Here is an 18,970-nt window from a genome sequence, read left to right as displayed (position 1 = left end):
TATGGAATATCATAAACTTATCGCTGACATTGCATGTTCATTTACGTAACATTTAACACTGTTGAAAATTTATATCATGAATGGAATTGCTATAGATAGGTTTCTATTCTTTGTGGAATGTAACTGCATGAATCAATAGATTTACTGGCATGAAAGCATGACTATGCATGATTTGATTTACAAAATGGTATGTTAGGTGAATATGGAATGCAATGAGATACTTGACCTCACTTATCATCAATTGTGCTAATCAAATATTTTAAGATAAAAATACAAAAAGCCTCTCTTAAAACTTCGGGCTGTCATTCTTTCCCATTTTCTTCAAGATTTTTTATATTTTACCATTTACAGTTAAGAGTGCATTTTATGTCTCATAAGAGTATTGTTGTAGGAGCTGTCAAGATGACATTTCCCACAAAAGTAGCATATTTCAGTCTCTTCTCATTCTCAAGTAGAAAATGAAAACATTCACAACTTGAGGTGTGAATTAGGTAAAAAGTAGAAGATCTGAGTTTAGAGAGGAAGTTTTATTTTTTGGGATTGACTTTCAGGATAAGTCACAGAAATGGTTGAATATAAAAATTCACTCTAAAACCTTCTCCAAATTCCCCCCTTTCTTTTAAAAAGTGAAGATACATGTACACATACAGTATATTACACCATTTCTTAAAGGAGAGATCATACAAGAGATTCACTTAATGTTCAGTCAAATCATAGTTCCATTCAGCTGTGTATTGGAAATTTGAATTTTGAAAAACGGTATAATATTTTGCGATAGTTTAAATTCATTAATTTATACATCAACAAAGTATGCATTACGTATATTTTCATCTTGTTCAGTAATAGAATTTATCAAAATTTTGCTAGAAATGTGTAAGACTGTATATTAATTGTAGGACTTCATTCTTCATGTCCTAATAATCCGTTGTCTGAATATTGTGACATCACAACAAATATGACCATGGAAGTACCTGTTATTGATTATAATAAAAAAAATCAAGTTTACAATGCACAAAATCTGCTACCACATGCTAACTTTCATGGATTGAAAATAGATTCAGATTGGCTGATAATGGTGGCCAGCAAAACACTGGATTTAGGTTAAATCCATAAAGGATTGGAATATTAATCTTTAAGGTTTGCATCAATTCCTTTGAGATTCAAATTCAATCTTTTTGATTGAGATTTAAACCAGTGCTTGACTGGTCACTATTTAGAGTTGATCCAGATATCATAGTAATTTTAAGTGTATATGAGTGTTAATTATTTAGAGACTTATAGAATAGCACTATTATAGTAGGTAGATTTCTCATGCAATTTTTCATCTATTTTCCTCTTTTCTTCCTGGTCATTACACCACGTCAGTAGCAGATTTCATCAGTCCATATACCCTGTATGAATTTGAAAGTAGACATCAGAATGGATTGAAACACTTTTATTTCAAACTAAAAAGCATCATTAAAAATCTAAAAATTCCAGTTTATAATCATCAAACTGTTTTTCATCTCTTTAGTTCATGTAGATGAGTTTCAAATCAACTCCTTCCCCGTGCACTAGAATTCCATCCATATTGAAATATTAGCGACCATTATAGCACTCTGCTGAAACATATTAGAAGCACACGACCTTTATATTCCTGTTTCATTACAAACTAACATCCATTTGTGTGAAAAGTAACATTTTCTGAATCATTACTAATCTTTTCAAAAAATCTAGCCAACTGTATTATGGATAGCAGAATTTGAACATTTCATTTCTTGAACAATATGCTCCAAATTAAACCATTTTCATCCATCATTTTGGAGTTGCCATGGTGATGCCAAACCTCAATTAATCCCAGATTGTTATCTCTTTTTGTCTCCTTTGCCCTCTCTTTCTCTTCTTTTTATTTAGGAACAGGGCAATGTTTTTACTCCTCTTTTAAAGGTATACATATTGCATGCACTCTATATTCATTAACAATATAATCACCTCGACTTTAAAAAAGAAAATACAGGCACAATTGTTGTTGAAAGTAAGATGTGCATTTTTGATCTCTTGTCTTAAATTCTTTATATTTTTCTAAAGTTTTCGAGTCTCATTCTAATAATACTTTCTGGATTAACAGTCACCAATCGTTACCTTTTACTAACCTTTACTCTTCGTTTTTTAAAAAGGTTGAATTTTGACTTGTGAATTCTGATTCTATCTGTGTATTGATTCCAACTAACCCAATACAACAACTTGATAGTACTGAAATATATTGTGTTATTGTAATTGGAATTGTTCATCATTGACACTTTTCTGATTAGAATTTTCTTAATAAGTTGTTTCTGAATTTTTTAATTTTACTTAATTGAGTATGACTGGTTAATATTTTTTATGAGGATAGTAATAGAACAATGAAGTCTTTATTACTAACATACAACACTTGTGCATAAAAAGAAAATCCCCCAAAGTGCATGTACATGTAACTATTCCAATTTAACACTAAATTGTATGAACACTCATGCCCTAAGAAGTTTATGATGTGAAGGAAAAATGTGTTATGTTGAAACAAAAATATAACTTTTTATATAAAAAAATATTATGATATGGTTTGTATTTTTTGTCTTTATATAAAACCCCCTGTCAAGAATGGAATGGGCTGAAAATTTCGCAATATATTCTTTGTTGCTTTTTAATATCCAATTACTAAATTTGTAAAGTAAGTGCACACAACCTATAAAAGATGCATTACTGAGAGAGGGCAGTAGATGTAAAATTGAAACTCTAACGGCTGAAAAAATGGTAGAAACTTGAATTCCCAAGGCTGAAGAAACATCCAATGACCACTACACTTTTGTAGTATTAGAATGCCCCAATGATACTTGAATATGATTCACATTTACTGTTACAGCTTTGGCCAGCCTGGGCTTTAAAACTTTGGCTCATATCTAAAGATTGTGAAACCTTTTTTAAATATTTTATTTAAGTCAAGATTGTGAAACCTACCGGGAATTTACTTATTTTTGAAGTAATCAAAAGATGAATAATATCGATTAACAAGAAATACTATTGACATTGAAAAGATGTGAAATTTGACAGGATTTATATTAGGGACCAGTTTAATGGGAAGAAAAGGTATATTTTAGATATATTTTAAATTTCAAACAACCAACTTGAATCATGCCTAGGAACCGGCAATATAGATTAACCCATTACTCACTGGAACCACATAATCACTATAGAAAGCCTATTGAAATTACAAAATTCAATTCACATTAAACAGTGCATAGTTGTAAATATGCCTCTCAAACCTGTTTGCAGTGATAACCATGTGTTTTTCTAGGATTTATCGTATTTGCAAATGTTTCTTTTTTATAATTTTTTTTATACACATCACTTTCACCAAGGAACATGCAATGTGATGTTTAGATTAGAACACAAAAGAATATATTTCAGAATACATTTAAGGTATAATTACTAAAACTGTTCACTTTTTCAGTTGTTCAGAGCTGATTAATGTCATAAATGACATTTTAATCTTGGGCCTTTATATGGAAAAATGTAACACCTGACAATGTGTTAAGGAGACTCTTGGCTTAAGTGCATAAAAAAAAGTAAAGTGTGATAGATAGAATACAAGCCAATTTTTTTAAATATTTTATTTTAAATCTTTTTGACTGATAATCAGAACTTCAGAAGCCATATCAACTGCTAAGGCATGAAGAAGCATGCATTTTTTTGCATGAGAGAACAGACATTAGTTTGCTTGCTTAGGAATCTGTAGAAATGCAGTGCTATTAAAAGTAAACTTGTGTCCAAAATGCAGCGCTGCAGAGCTAGGCTTTATGCAAAGCATCAAAATACAAACATAAAAGATTAATGTCATACATCTTAACGATCTTCAAACCTATAATTTGATATACAACTTTACATGATTATTCCCATAAAACATTTTACAAGACAACAGTTGAACTATTTCATATAGTCAATTTTTCTCTATTCAAAAGATTAAGTTAGGGTTAAATTTGGTGAATAAGCTCATTTTTTATCTACAATCTGAATATTCTGTATTATGAATGATGTGAAAAGATAGATCAGGAATGTCAAGGATGATATGTATATTAAAAATGTAAAGCACTTAGAAACAAAGTAACAAGCATCATATGTAACTATTATTATTACTAGCTCTGTGTATTGATAAACATCTTCTTTACTAGTATACAATAAAAACAAAATAGTCGCTTTGGAAAAAGAAATACAGCAAGTCATTAATGCTTGATTTAAATAAGTTTGTTTTACTGAACAAACCCTTTAATCAAAATATGGAAAATGATTTTATCCTGATTGTACATGTAAAACTGTATTTTTTTTAAAGTTTGCTGTTTTTATAATGTATATCTGATATATTTCCTTGTATGTGTTTATTAATCAACTTTTATACATCTTTTATATATCTGAATAATATCTCGTAAGAAACTTTGTCTGTTTTGTTGTGAACAGTAGGATGGCGAGTGGTTCATATATGTTTAGACTGTATTGCATGTTTTACATGTATGGTATTACTAATTACATGCTACAATTACAAAGCTTAAAAATTCTTTTAAAAGTAGACCATATAACAGATTCGTAATAAAAAGTAAAGTATATCAGGATATTGAGGTGGGTAGCTAATGATATATTGGTATATTGTAAAACCAAGTACTTTGACACTTTACTCTATTTCATCTTCATTTGTCCACTATATTGTTCCATCGTTTTAACTTACTTGTCCCTATGAATCACATGTATTTAAAGTGAGTATAGGTTGTTAACTCTAAAATATCTTGTAAGATGTATCTTATTCAATATCAGTCTCTTTAGTACACTATATCCGTATTAATACAATATCAGTATTTATCTTCTTTAAGATTATTTCCATAATCCATATAAGTTATTTGTTTTTCATTTTTATACAGATTATGTTATCTGATTTGATATACAGCCTTTATTTTGTATTGTTTTCCTTTTGTTTTATTTTTACCTTTCTTGCATGAAACAGGTTACCTCCTCCAACCCTGAAATGTCTTTATCTCGAGGAGATAAAAAGTCAGAAAAGGTATATATTTGTTTTCCAAACTGAACACATACATCATCACACCACTGTAGATTAAACGATTCATTTTTTATTCCTATTTTTCATTAATCCATCTTCAAGTTATTTCTACATCTTCTGTTAATGAAGTGATTTCATAAAAAGTTTTATTTGGGTACATTATTTTATTGATTATAGCTATTTCTCAATGATACTAACATTACCAACATTACTCACATATTAGCTCATTGGGGAAAAATTAATATGTTTTTATAAAAGCTGGAAAAAATAGTGGTGAAGGTTTGTATCCATCAAAGAATAAGAGAGTTTTTTTTGGCTTTAATTTTAATTTGTGGTTTTATATGCAAACAGCAGCTCTGTATGTTATGTAATATAAATTCCCATTTTTGAATAGTTTGGTGATGACTGAAATTTGTTTTCTAGAAGCAGAGTGTCTGAAGTATTGATGAATGTACAAATAAAGTCATTTTCAGTTGACAAATGGGATGGTACACCAATTTTTTTTTTACTTAAACCGACTACACGCCAGGGTGAACTTTCTCTTGAAAAGGATGCATATAGACCAATAAATTCAGATGACCTTATGTAATGTGGATCTACTTTCAGTTTGTAGGAATCATTCATCTGGAGAAATTTCAACAAAAGTGAGATTTTTACAGGGCACTGGAAACAAAATACCCATATTTTCATATTTTTTTGGTGTGTCTAAATGTATGGATCCTATCCATAAACCTGTTTTATTTTTTACAAGCCATTGATGAATCAGAGAGGATATTCCAGTGCACTAATCAAAGTAGTTTATTTATAAAATATGATCTGGATCTGGATCTGGATGTGTACACTGCTGGACCAATTGGTATGAATGCAGCGGGTGAGAGAGGGCACGGTGATATTTAGTCGTATCGTAGGTAGCTCTTTTCGATCTTTGACTTGAACCCCTCTAGTGATGTGCTGTTCACAATGATAAAAAACATCAACAAAATTAATTGGAAGTCTTTTACATATTGTATATTACATATACTCCATTATATTCCTTGTTAATTTGTATGTCATTCTGATTCAAGTTTAAATTTCAATGTGTGGTAAAATACTTATTATTAATTTATACCCTTTTAAAAAGGTTCCCTGTTCGTCTTTCTACACTATACTTGCTTTTCTCCTTGGTATAATTTCATCTATAATTTCAAATATCCTTCGTGTTTCAACTTTTCATTTATTATATCATCTTTTTACCTTTCTTTTTCATCTTCCTGGGTAGGATCTCTCTCCTGCTGATGTGATATTGGCATTGAGTCCACATCGACATAAATTAACGGTACATTCAACGTTTCACACTCATTGCATGAACACACATTCATATCGTGCATCTTGGCATATTTTGGCAGATCATAATACACTTTAGCTATGAGCAGATTGCTATCATATTCTTTTTGATATCATGCTGATCAACATTTATAATCACATGCTTAATTATATAACTTGGTCCAGTATCAAAGTTACAATCTATTCAAAATGCATTTATTGCACATAGATTGACTATATCATTTACTATATTATTTGTTTTATTGCAGGTAAAATTTTTAACACATGCAATTTCTTACATGATATTGTTTGAAACTCTTTTATTTCAAGTGTAGATTTGTTTTGTTATTTGGTGTTATGGATGACTTACCTCATAGCTGCATACATGAAGCATTGCATCCTCCTAAACCAGCCCCTCCCCTCTCCTCCTCTCCCTCTAATCTTGCCCTCCCTTCTGCCCTCCTTTGATGTCATCTACAAAGTTGCATAGGTTTTTTTTTTTCAATTACTGCATTTTATCAATAAGGTATTTTATAATGCTAATCACACAAAAATCAGACATTTTACTCCACAGTTTGGAATGAAAGCTACAAACTTGTGAGCTCTTGGATAAAAGTATTCTGTAGTGTTCTTACTTTAAATCACAACAATATACAAAGTACTTTTTTTTTTTAATGATTTTCCCTTAGTTTTTTTTTTGCAATTCTTTATCAATTTTTATTTCTTCTTATGCATTTTGAAAGGAAATTGGTTTAAAGCATTCTTTCAATCATTAAAAAACTTGAATTATTCATGCAGTCACAAAAAAGTAATAAGTAATCATATACTGACTGTTGCCTCTACATCTAATTTGTATTAATATCATACATGAAATCATGTTGTATAAAGCACTTTTATATCTCATGTGATTAGAAAACCTTTATATATCATTGCTAATAAAATATCACATATATCTCCTCCTGACACCCTCTTACCCAAATCGGATAAATCAGGTTTAAAATGAAGACCAAGATATATTCTAAAGAAAACACATAAACAACATTTAAAATGAATGCATAGAACTTGACATTGTACATATATATTGTATAAAAGTTAAGTATTTAATTTTAGCGAGGATGAACTTCTTTAATACATAGATAATGATACAGATGTCCATTAACCTGTAATTTATGCTATGCACAACAGGAATTATGCATTTCAGTGGACAAGTTTTTGCAAACCCAGCTGTAGACAGAATGGCCTGCTTTCTGTGTTACGATACTGCAACAAATAACAATGAAAATTTAGTTTTAAATTTGATTTCCTTTTTTTTTAATTACAGGAAATAATTAACCATACATAAACAAATAAAAAATAATGATAATCTTACATCTCTTGAAGTGTTAGAAGTGCAATCCAAGGTTATATCCAAATAAAAATCCAAGTGGGTTGGCGAAGATTCCGTAAATCAAAGTTCACAATGACGGTGATGATGAAACAGATGTTGAAGCACGATGAATATCAAGAGTCACTATAATGAGTGGAAATGATGATTAACAGTCAATTTCAGCAATCCATGGGTTGAAAAGTGTTCATTAAAACAGCTTGATGATCTCAATGAGAACTGAGAATTCCTCTCTCAAAGTTACTGCAAACAGTTCATTGATGACGTGCAAATAATTCCACAGAAGATAAATATTCCAGGTGGAAATAAACTCTGCTCTGACATAAAGTCTGGCGTGAAACTCTGAGTTCTGATCTGATATGATGTGATCTCCTTGAAGAAACTGCCAGCTTATATATAAATTCTTCACTATTCTAGAAGCTTCTAGTATTCATTATTCTGGAAGCTTCTAGTATTGTCTACAAAAAGAACATTCTGCCAATTTCTAGAGCATTCTAATTTTAGAATCTGGCTCTTGAATGACCTCAGTGAAATTAACATGTAAACAACATACCTAATCCTATTGTTCTTTTTACTACCACCAATCCTATTGTTCTTTTTCACTACCACCAGGAATCTCTTTTGTGTTGCTGTCTCTATTCAGAAATAACGAAATTCCTCGGCCTTTAAATAGGTGTAGGCATGCCTAACAAAGCTTTACAAAAACATTCTGGAATATTCTTAATCATTCTATGCTATGAATATCCTTAAAGAGGAAATAACTAAATAAATGAATGTAATTGCTCTTACAATTCTTTTTATATATAACATCTGAAACAAGATTGTGAATATTTATTTCTAGCAGTTAAGTAAAACACCCCCTTCAACCAAATAAAAACATAAATAAATAATGAATTTAAGGGTAAATGAAGGAAATATAATCTTATTATCAAAAGGTCATTAGTGTGTTAGTGAAAAGACTGGTGAAAGAATGTACAAGTATTTTGATATCTACACAATAATTTTGATAATAATTATTATAATGATAATACACAATTCAGCAATATTTGATTACTATTTCAGTAAGATTTATAACAAAATATATTTCAAAATGACTCCACATTTCATTTCATGATGCTACAATTTATCTTTCATTTTTGCCTCGCCTGCATAGCAGAGCGAGACTATAGGCGCCGCTTTTCCGACGGCGGCGGCGTCGTCAACATTGAAATCTTAACCAAGGTTAAGCTTTTGAAATTTCATCAAAACTTAGAAAGTATATGGACCTAGATCATGAAACTTGGACATAAGGGTAATCAAGTAGTACTGAACATCCTGCCTCAGTTTCAGGTCACATGACAAAGGTCACTTAGGGTCAAGGAACTTTGACCATGTTAGGGGAATCAATATCGAAATCTTAACCAAGGTTAAGTTTTTGAAATGTTGTCATAACTTGGAAAGTATATGGACGTAGTTCATGAAACTTATACATAAGGGTAATAGTGTATCACGAAACATTCTGCTTGAGTTTCAGGTCACATGACCAAGGTCAAAGGTCACTTGGGTCAACGAACTTTGACCATTTTGGGGGTATTTGTGGAATTGTCATAACTTTAAAAGTTTGTGGATCTAGTTCATGAAACTTTGACATAAGAGTAACCATGTATCCCTGAATATCCTGTGCGCCCTTCAGGTCACATTACCAAGATTAAAGGTCATTTAAGGTCAATGAACTTTGGGAGTGTTGGGGGTATTTGTTGAATTGGCATCATAACTTTGAAAGTTTATGGATCTACACATGCAGTTCATGACACATGGACATAAGGGTAATCAAGTATGTTTTGCACATGTCTTAGGTCACATGATCATGGTCAAAGGTCATGTTGGGTCAATGGACATAGCATTTAGTATTTTATTATCATATGAGTGTTTTCTTTTGTGAATAATTATTATATAGCTGTTTTCAAAGTCAGAACTGCTGCTATATCGAATTGTGTAATGCAGGTGAGACTGCCAGAGGTGCTCCACTTGTTATCCTAATGTATTTGTTTTTTACCTTTGCTTGAGAGAGTGAGTACTCTCTTTTCTTTATTTCTGTTCAAACTAATCCCTGTTTTTTAATTTTTTTGTTTCCTCTTTTTCCAATTAAATATTAAATCCATTTATTGTGAAAGAATAAGAGATCAAATATACAGTTCATTGATATATCAAAACACATTGAATTTGTTCATTGCAAACTTATATATTTCTCAACATCTGAATTAAGTACATTTCATTTATATCACATGTTTAATCTGTATGAACATTTCAACGACATGTGATGTTTATGATAGATGTGTATTGCTTTCATAAATGGATAATGTATTAAATCAGATTCATGCATGGTGCCCATTCCTAAATAATAGTATATTGCCAGAGTTGCTTTCGCATACAACCGTAATTCCGAAGCTTCGTTATTCCGAAGGTTCGTATTTCCAAAGGTTCGTATTTCCGAAGGTTCGTTAGTCCGAAAACTGAATGATTAACTAACCTTATTTCGTTTTCGGACTAACGAACCTTCGGAACAACGAACCTTATTTCGTTTTCGGATTAACGAACCTTCGGAACATCGAACCTTATTTCGTTTACGGATTATCGAACCTTCGGAATAACGCCACAAATGTTCGGATTAACGAACCCTTTTAAGTTTTCGGGTTAACGAACATCGAGGTATAGGCAATTTACGTGTTTCGGAATTATGAACCTTCGGAATAAAGAACCTTAGGAATTACGAACCTTCGGAATTACGAAGTGTAACCATTGCTTTATGCTGTTTAGATAGAAAACTAGTACCTTACATTATTGCATGTCTGATACCCAAGTCAAGTTTCATTTCAGGAATACCCTTATAGAATCCACAGTTCTATGGGTCATTTTGTCATCCAGCTATTGACAATAGACCATGATATATAAATTGGATTGGGCCCTGTCTTACATAGAGTTACGATTGATCCAATCAATCGTTACTCTATGGAAATCCATCAGTGTCATAATTTTTTATACAGGAAATTGCAAAATGTCCTTTTTAAACAGAGGAGAACACACTAAATTGTCGAGAAATCAATGAATTTTAATATGGATATACATTCATATCCACAAAAGTTTTTGAACATACACGCATTTTTCTATGTTGACTTTGCTGGCTTTCCATAGTTGCTATCGATTGGATCAGTTGCAACTCTTTGTAAGATGGGGCCCTGGAAGTACGTACAGTATCTGTTAAATTTCCAGTTTGCATCAGGGTTATAATCTTTAAAACGCGTGTCAGTTGTACTGTCAAAACTTACTAGTTGCTGGGAATAAGTACATTGTAAGGGCAATAAAAAAAAAATCATATTTGTAAAATTCCTAAATATTTGCCAAAATAAACCCATTAAAATTATATTTGATTCGATTTATGAAAAAGAGAAAGAATTCACATGAGCAAATTAGCTAATGAACAAAAATTTAGAAACATACAGTAATTTATATTTCTTTACTTGATTATGGCATTTATGAGAATTGAAATAGATTAAAGGTCAAGTCCACCCTAGAAAAATTTTGATTCGAATAAATAGAGAAAAATCAAACTAGCATAATGCTGAAAATTTCATCAAAATCGGATATAAAATAAGAAAGTAATGACATTTTACAGTTTTGCTTATTTTTTACACAACAGTGATATGCACAACTCAGTGAAATGCAAATGAGACAGTCAATGATGTCCCTCACTCACTTTTTCTTTTGTTTTCTATTGTTTGAATTATACAATATTTCATTTTTTACAGATTTGACAATAGGGACCAACTTGACTGAACCATATAATAATTCCAAATGTTCAGGGAGGAATTAATCTATGTTTCACTTGACAATGAGAAAGAAATTTGAATATTTCATACTTCATAAAATAAACCAGAAAAGAAGTAGCGAGTGGATGACATCATCAATCTCCTCATTTGCATACTGACCAGGATGTGCATATAACTTATGTGAAATTAAGTGAAACTTTAAAATGTCATAACTTCCTTATTTTACATCCGATTTTGATGAAATTTTCAGTGTTATGTTAGTTGGGTTTTTCTCTTTTTATTCAAATCAACTTTTTGTTGGGGTGGACTTGTCATTTAAGTCTTTCCTGGCAATAAAATTGATATAGACAGAATAAAAATAATGCTATTTTCCTCTTTCTGGATTAGGGGTCTTAAGATTTTACAACCTTACCCATGATGGCGACTCCCTTGATACCCCGTTTTCCTCCTCATCCTTGAAAAATAAGGCCGATCCCCCAAATCTGGGGCCATTGCAATTTCATAAAAAATTTGTTATACTAACAAATTTGCACAGACAGTTTAAAACTTCTAAAATCTTTCAATTTCATTGGCTGACGGTGAACTTACTATGGAAATTGTGCAAAGTTAATATAACAAGTCTTTATGAAACAAGACTCAGACGATTTCCCATCATGGAGGAGAAAACTAAAGCTCCTTACTGTGTATGTTTTTGGTAGGTCTACAAGAAGTACTGTACATGTATATTAGAAGAGCATCTTCCTAATACGTATGTCTGATAGGCCTATCATGTTATAACCCCATTTTAATGGTGTTTGTAATACACAATGCATTCACTGAGCAAGTCTAACAATAGCATGTGCATGAAAATCATATTCATCCTTTACATATTTTTCTTAGTCCCAGATTTTGAGATGTATATATATATATATACACACCTTATATATCATTAGAGGCATGGCGGACATTAAAAAATGTGTATACATCTTATATCTTGTATATATCTTGATACAGAGGAGTGGGGGAAAGATGCTTTGTGATTGCACGAAAAAATCACTAAAAAATCTACTTTGAGCTGCTCAGATGCATTTATTTCAGTATCATATGTTTTCAAGTGGAATTTGAGACCATTCAGATATAAATCACTCAGAGTAGAACAAGATTTATGATCAGCAGACTTTAATACCACTGGAAACTATCTGATGGTAAACTTATTATCCCATTTTCCCTGGCCTGATAGTTGCTTGTGGTTTGGCCTAAGAAATTATTCCTTGAACACCGAGTTTGCCCCCCCCCCCAAGTTGTCTCTATTACAGGTATTTCTAGTGTCTTCCACAGAGTCTGATATCTGCAAATGATAACCAACTCCCATTAAAACTGATGCCCATATGACTTTAACACACAATATGGCTTGTCATTGTCTAACCAGAGTGTTCCAGTTCCACTCTGCTCATCTGCGGGGGGAGCATTTCATGAAATGTTTGATAAGTGATCTTCACTGACAAATTAGCTCAAGAGCCAATCAGATGCAATGATTTCAGTAGCTTATAACATCAGTCAGTGACTATTTGTGTCATAACATGCTCCCCAAGCAGTGAACAAGACTGAGAACAGGGTCCCGTTTCATAAAGACTTGTTTTGATAACAAATGCCAAATTTTTGTTTCAAATTTACCATCAGCCAATCAGATTGCAGGATATCAGAAGCTTTTAACTTCTATTCCAATTTTTTCAATAACAAGTTTTATTAAACGGTCCCCTGAAGCTTGATACTTTATTGACGATCTTCACTGCATTAATGAATGTAATGACTGTAAAAAAAAAGAAAAAGAGGTATCCATTTAATCATGATTTGTCTTCTCTCCCGATAGAGTGACAATCCCAGCACACACCTGGTGGTCAAGCAGCCGGTCAGCAGGGTCAAATCTCTACCAGATAACTTCCAGTTTGCTCCCGATAAACAAAATCAGACATCGCCAAATGGTAAGTAAGCATTTTTGTCAAAGGTCAGATAGTACAGATCATGTACTTAGATGTATATCTTTGTGGTATTTGTGGTAAATTATGACACAGTTCTCATTACCGTCTTAAAACTAGTTTAGTGGAAACGAGCTTACATGTAGTTGAAACTAGTTTAACATGTAATGAGAATGCTCAAAATGGTCTTGCTGGAAGCGATCTTCGAAACCGGTTTTGGAAACTATCTCTCGATGGAATTTTCAAGATCGCTTTGCCTCGTTATACTGATTTTAGCATAAGTGAGGACACAACTAATCTTCAGGAAGCAATATTCACACATTTTGAGTGTGCTGCTCCACATACCGTGTGAAGAATGCCTACGCCGCAGTTTCAAATTTCATGTGAAAAACTGAAAACCACTTTCAGGTGATCAGATAGGAATGCCACCAAAGCAATCTTCCAAACTGGTTTCCTGAACCGGTTTCCAGTAAACTGGTTTCCTGAACCGGTTTACAGTAAACTGGTTTTAGAATATATAGTGAGAAAGGGGTCTATGAATTGAATTCAAACTTATTTTCAGATGTGTGCCATATCTAACACATATTTTTGGTTAAATCTTGCTCAGGAGACGTGAAGCTTGCTCCTGTTTTGCCATCAATAAGTTAATGTCTTATGTATGATATGTGCTTTGCAATCGAGCTTGAATTTCAGTCACTCTTACCTTTATAAAACAACCCCAGGTTGCTATGCCGTTCATATATATATATACAGTGCGTCCCAGAAAAAACGAAACCGAGATTAAGCGTTGATTTATCATAACTTAATCACAAATACAATAGACAAATGACCTACCAATGTAAAGCTTAGAATCTCCTCTTTCATCTGATATTACTTAGATTATTCCCCATTCACGCATGAGTGAGCAAAAACAATTTGAAGAAAGGATACCAAAAACTCATTTGGCGGGGGGTATCTGAATTTCAAAACGAAAATCACATGCCTAAAAAGTTCAATATCTGCTCTTTTGTTTGATACCTTAATCACAAAAAATGGCTAAGAAGTAAAAAAGTTATGTTCCCTCGAAACAATGCTTGTATTTCCATAATTTCATGAAATAAACATGTTTTCACCGGTTTCCCAAAGAAGCTATCGCATGGTTAACAAAAGACTTAATGCATGGCTGATCGTCAACAAAACGGAGTGTCAAGTGAGTTTGAACGCTGGCCTGTAGAACCTCTTAATTTTATGAAATTATTGAAATTCAAGCCTTATTTCAAATAACCAGAACTTTTTTATTTCTCGACCATTTTCTGTAATTGAGGTATCAAATTAAAGAGCAGATATTGAAACGTTTAAAAATGGAGTTTTCTTTTTGAAACCCAGATATAGCCCGCCACATGACTTTTTGATATCCCCTCTTAAAATTGTTTTTGCTCACTCATGCGTGAATGAGAAATAATCTAAGTTATTTCAGATGAAAGAGGAGATCCCTAAGCTTTACAATGGTAGGTCATTTGTCTGTTGTGTTTGTGATTAAGTTATGATTAATCATCGATAAATCTCGGTTTGGTTTTTTGTGGGACGCACTGTATATATCCTCCAAGCTTAAAAATGTTTTCTATTTGTTTTTCTTCCTGTTTACTTGTGGTCTTTGAAGATGCAGATGAGAATGAGGAGAAGACTGATGGAGACCAAATCCTGCCTGTTCCCCAGCTTTACCTGAAGCCCAAAGAGCAGAGCATTGCTGGTCAACAATCCTCATCAGCTGATAGCATCTCAGCACCGGAGGCTCCTAAGGATACCTCTAGTCTAGGCCTCAGCAAGTCATCACTTAGCGCCAGTGGTGGTGGTGGTGGACTCGGTTGTGGACTGATGGTACCTGGTCGGGACAGTGAGAGAGAAGGCAGCCCAAACCCTCAGAGGAAGTTTGCGGCGCGTCAGCTGAACCCTGTGGACAATACCCTTGGAGGTGACCTGGGTGCCAGTGGTTATGATGCTGTACCAGCAGGAGGTATAGGGAGTGGGGAGGAGGTACCCTTGCAGGAATGGAGGGTACCGCCTGTAGTGATATCATCTACATCCAGCGAAGATGACTCTCAGAGAAAAGGTGCCAAAGCCTTACCGGAAAGTCCTGCGAAAAAGGGAGCCAGGAACAGGACATCGCCCGGGCGTAAAAACTCTGCAAAGAAACCTAATCATACCGGATCAAAGGGTAATAGCAGCAAAGAGATCAAGAATCGATCGGACTCCTTGCTGAGTGTAGAGTCTGGCTGTTCAAGTGACAATGATTCGTTGCTCAGCTCACCTCAAATTAGACAACGTAAATCTCGGCGAAAGAACACTCCTGCTTCAAACTCGTCATCGTGCTCGAACAGTCCCAAATCTGGGCGGAGTCTAGGTGCAAGCAACGAAGAGAGCGGGCTAAGGACTCCATCCCCATTGATTGGAAAGGGTCACAGTAACCCGTTACTATGGGAACCAAATGGACAAACAAATAACAGTCCGAGACTGGGAAACGGGACACAGAATGGTAGATCCACTCCGCCCGCTATTCATGTAGATTCAACGCAAGACAAATCTAAGAGTAATCACGATCACCGAGTATGATGAATGGTTTGCGTTAGCTATGTACATGTCCTTCTTATTCATTTTCAATAAGTTGAGAAAATTCAATAGATTTATCACTTGTGCTCTTCAGTTCAGCATGTTTTTAATATGTAACATGTGCTATAAGTGTGTGACTTTGTTAGGAAAAAAAAGAATGAAAAAATGACTAGTGTACGTCTTCAATATGGTTAATGTGAGGCCTAATTTTTATCATGAGTTCCATTATTTTTTGATATATTTCACTTAATAATTTGTTTTTATATGTTTGCAGGTGATATGTATAGGAAGACAAGGCAAATGATACAATATTTTTGCAATGTTGATTATTCAAGAGGTATTCACCAAGCAATGGATTTCACCAAAGTATTTTACACTTCTGTTATTGTTAAGTTGTGTTCAGTCAAGTGCTTCAATTGTATCGAAAGTAAGGTAAAACGTTTCCATTTTGAAGGAAAAGATAATTATGTACATTTCACTAGTGATTCACCTGAAGTAATATTATGTCGTGTACAGATTTGATAATACTGTTTTTAAGAAGAAGAAGAAGAGAAGTTTAGTTTAAGTTTTAGTCAGTTTGATCAGATGTACATCACCCAATATTATGAAGAGTTAGGTTAATTTTGTCATTGTCAGCTATGGAATGCCAGTGGTGTCATAATTTGTCAGCTGCAAAGATTTTTCCTGGGGAAACACTGATGAGAAATACAGTTAGTATTCAAACCAGTGGCACATATCAAGTGCTTGTCATCTTTTAAGAACACTGTATTCTCAGATGTGGGCATTGTGCTCGATGAATTGTGACATTGTTGTTTTAAAATGCAGTAGTTGAATGGTTTTAATTATTGCTCTCATAAGAAATGGCCTCTGACGTCTTGATTGTTGAATGATATAGCATTGGCACAATGGATTTCGTTCTTACTTCTCTTCACTTCTATTGTATTTTTTCCAAATGAATATATCTGCACAACCGACTTGGTGTTTTGATGATTTTCATTGGAAATTCACTATCAAGGGTTTCGATCCTTCTATTTATCAATGTATAATTCATCTGAGAACAATCTACATTGACCTTACTTTTGCTTAAGTCTTTTCATCATGAAGTAGTGAGTTTGACTTGCTTTGCATTTTTAAAGTGTACATAGGAAACTACTAATTCCAATGTGTTACAACTCGGCACTTACATACAACTCAATGCAGACAACTCTATGTATGCCCACCTAAATTTAATCACATTTTTCATGATTTTTTTGTTATTTGTTATATGCAAAGAAGCAAAGCTAGTTGGATGATATGAAGCAATAAAGTCTTGTCTAACAAGATTTCTCATCTTTTATATGTGTATGATGCTTGTGTATTAGTGTTAACTACTTGTGTAATATGTGACAATCAAACTGGTTTTGGTAAAGAAAAGGGCAATGAAGAATATAAGCATGCTGCTTAAATATTTTGTGAGATTGTATTTATAATTTTGAAAGATTGGGAAAATGTTCTTGTAAATTGATTGAATTTTCATGTTTGGAATGAATTAAAAAGATTATGAAGTGGACTGGTGCCACCTCTCCTATTTATCTCGAGAATATTTATTGATGATATTGTTAAATATTTTTGCTTGTTATCAAATCCAAATTACTATCAAATGAAAAGAAATGCATAATGATGAGTTTTAAATTATTTTGTGATACAGTGTACTCCGTTTGACAGATAAATATAGAATGATGATTCAAATCCATAGGGTCTATTCCTGTACTACTTAAAAGCAAATGTTGCTATTTAATGCAACTCATTACTGTATTGTCCCCTTTTCAGTGAACTTACTTGAACATAAGATATCCCAAATTAAATAATTTACTGCTATCATTCCTTATCATGCATTGGTCTTATTTATTAAACTAAACTTCACATTTCTATTCTATTCACAGTTTTGGTCAATAATTTTTGTATAGGATTCTAATTATTCTTCTGATAGCCCATCTTATTTTTGCATTTGTTAAAAAAATCAGCATACTTGCTTTCTTACTCGTTGTTTCAATTAGTACTTTTTAACGATACATGTATTAATTGAATCCTGGTAGTGCAATTCAAATAATTGCTTTTCCTTAATATGGAAAAAAAAAATTGCTTGAAATGTGTAAAGATTTATGATTTACCTTTGACTTTGATAAGCAGATTAATAGAAATTGCATTTTTGCAAGATTTTATTTCACATTTCACCATTTGTACTTAATTTAATGATAAGTTTTATTACTCTTGTATTCTATTCATTTATCCAAGCTCACACGAAGACGTTTTGATGCAATGACGCATTATTCAAAGATGAATAATGAAAAGATTATGATTTAAATTCACTTTAGAATTTGATAATGTTGCCTTACTAGCTAAAAGATACTGTATCAATCTTATATTTGCTTTAGTAGAGCAATATATGCTCAGTGATCAATATTGTTTTAATAGATTTGATAGATTATCTATTAATGCAACATTAATTAACAAAAAAAGCATTCTGTTTCTTCTTTATCTCTTATGTGTTAATTCCTCATTACCATTAAGATTTCACATATGTGCTTTAAATACAGCTTTCTATGTACATGTATATTGTGTAGGTGCTTTTCATACTACCGAGTGTATTTTATATATATTGTATTGCTACATTTGAAATTCAAGACGTAGGATGTATAAAAGTAAAATAGTATCAAATTTTCCATCCATTTTAGTAAGGATATTATATTCCCTGTAGTAAGGCCAATATCCTGCAGGTATAAATTCATGAGTACTTCTCTAAAGCTTGGCAAAAATATATAAAAATTCAGTACACCTTTTCTTGTGATTTTTACCTCTTCATCAAATGTATTGATATTCACTGATGAGTCTTAAAGGG

At 32.6% G+C, this 18,970-nt stretch overlaps 1 protein-coding gene across 1 annotated transcript in view; it reads left to right on the top strand.

The window, feature by feature from the left end:
* LOC129269608 (voltage-dependent T-type calcium channel subunit alpha-1H-like) overlaps positions 1 to 17,421 on the top strand; it is a 72,653-nt gene extending 55,232 nt beyond the window's left edge. The window contains exons 25-29 of the mRNA XM_064105794.1: positions 1,894 to 1,926; positions 5,006 to 5,062; positions 6,318 to 6,374; positions 13,401 to 13,512; positions 15,146 to 17,421. Coding sequence (XP_063961864.1) covers positions 1,894 to 1,926; positions 5,006 to 5,062; positions 6,318 to 6,374; positions 13,401 to 13,512; positions 15,146 to 16,095 — 1,209 coding nt within the window. The 3' untranslated portion in view covers positions 16,096 to 17,421. The remainder of the gene's footprint in view (positions 1 to 1,893; positions 1,927 to 5,005; positions 5,063 to 6,317; positions 6,375 to 13,400; positions 13,513 to 15,145) is intronic.
* The last annotated feature ends 1,549 nt before the right edge of the window (positions 17,422 to 18,970 follow it).

Source organism: Lytechinus pictus, chromosome 10 (genome assembly GCF_037042905.1).
Source record: "Lytechinus pictus isolate F3 Inbred chromosome 10, Lp3.0, whole genome shotgun sequence".
Lineage (NCBI taxonomy): Eukaryota > Metazoa > Echinodermata > Echinoidea > Temnopleuroida > Toxopneustidae > Lytechinus > Lytechinus pictus.
Note: the sequence above shows the minus strand (reverse complement) of the source record. Positions and strands in the feature narration are given on the sequence as shown.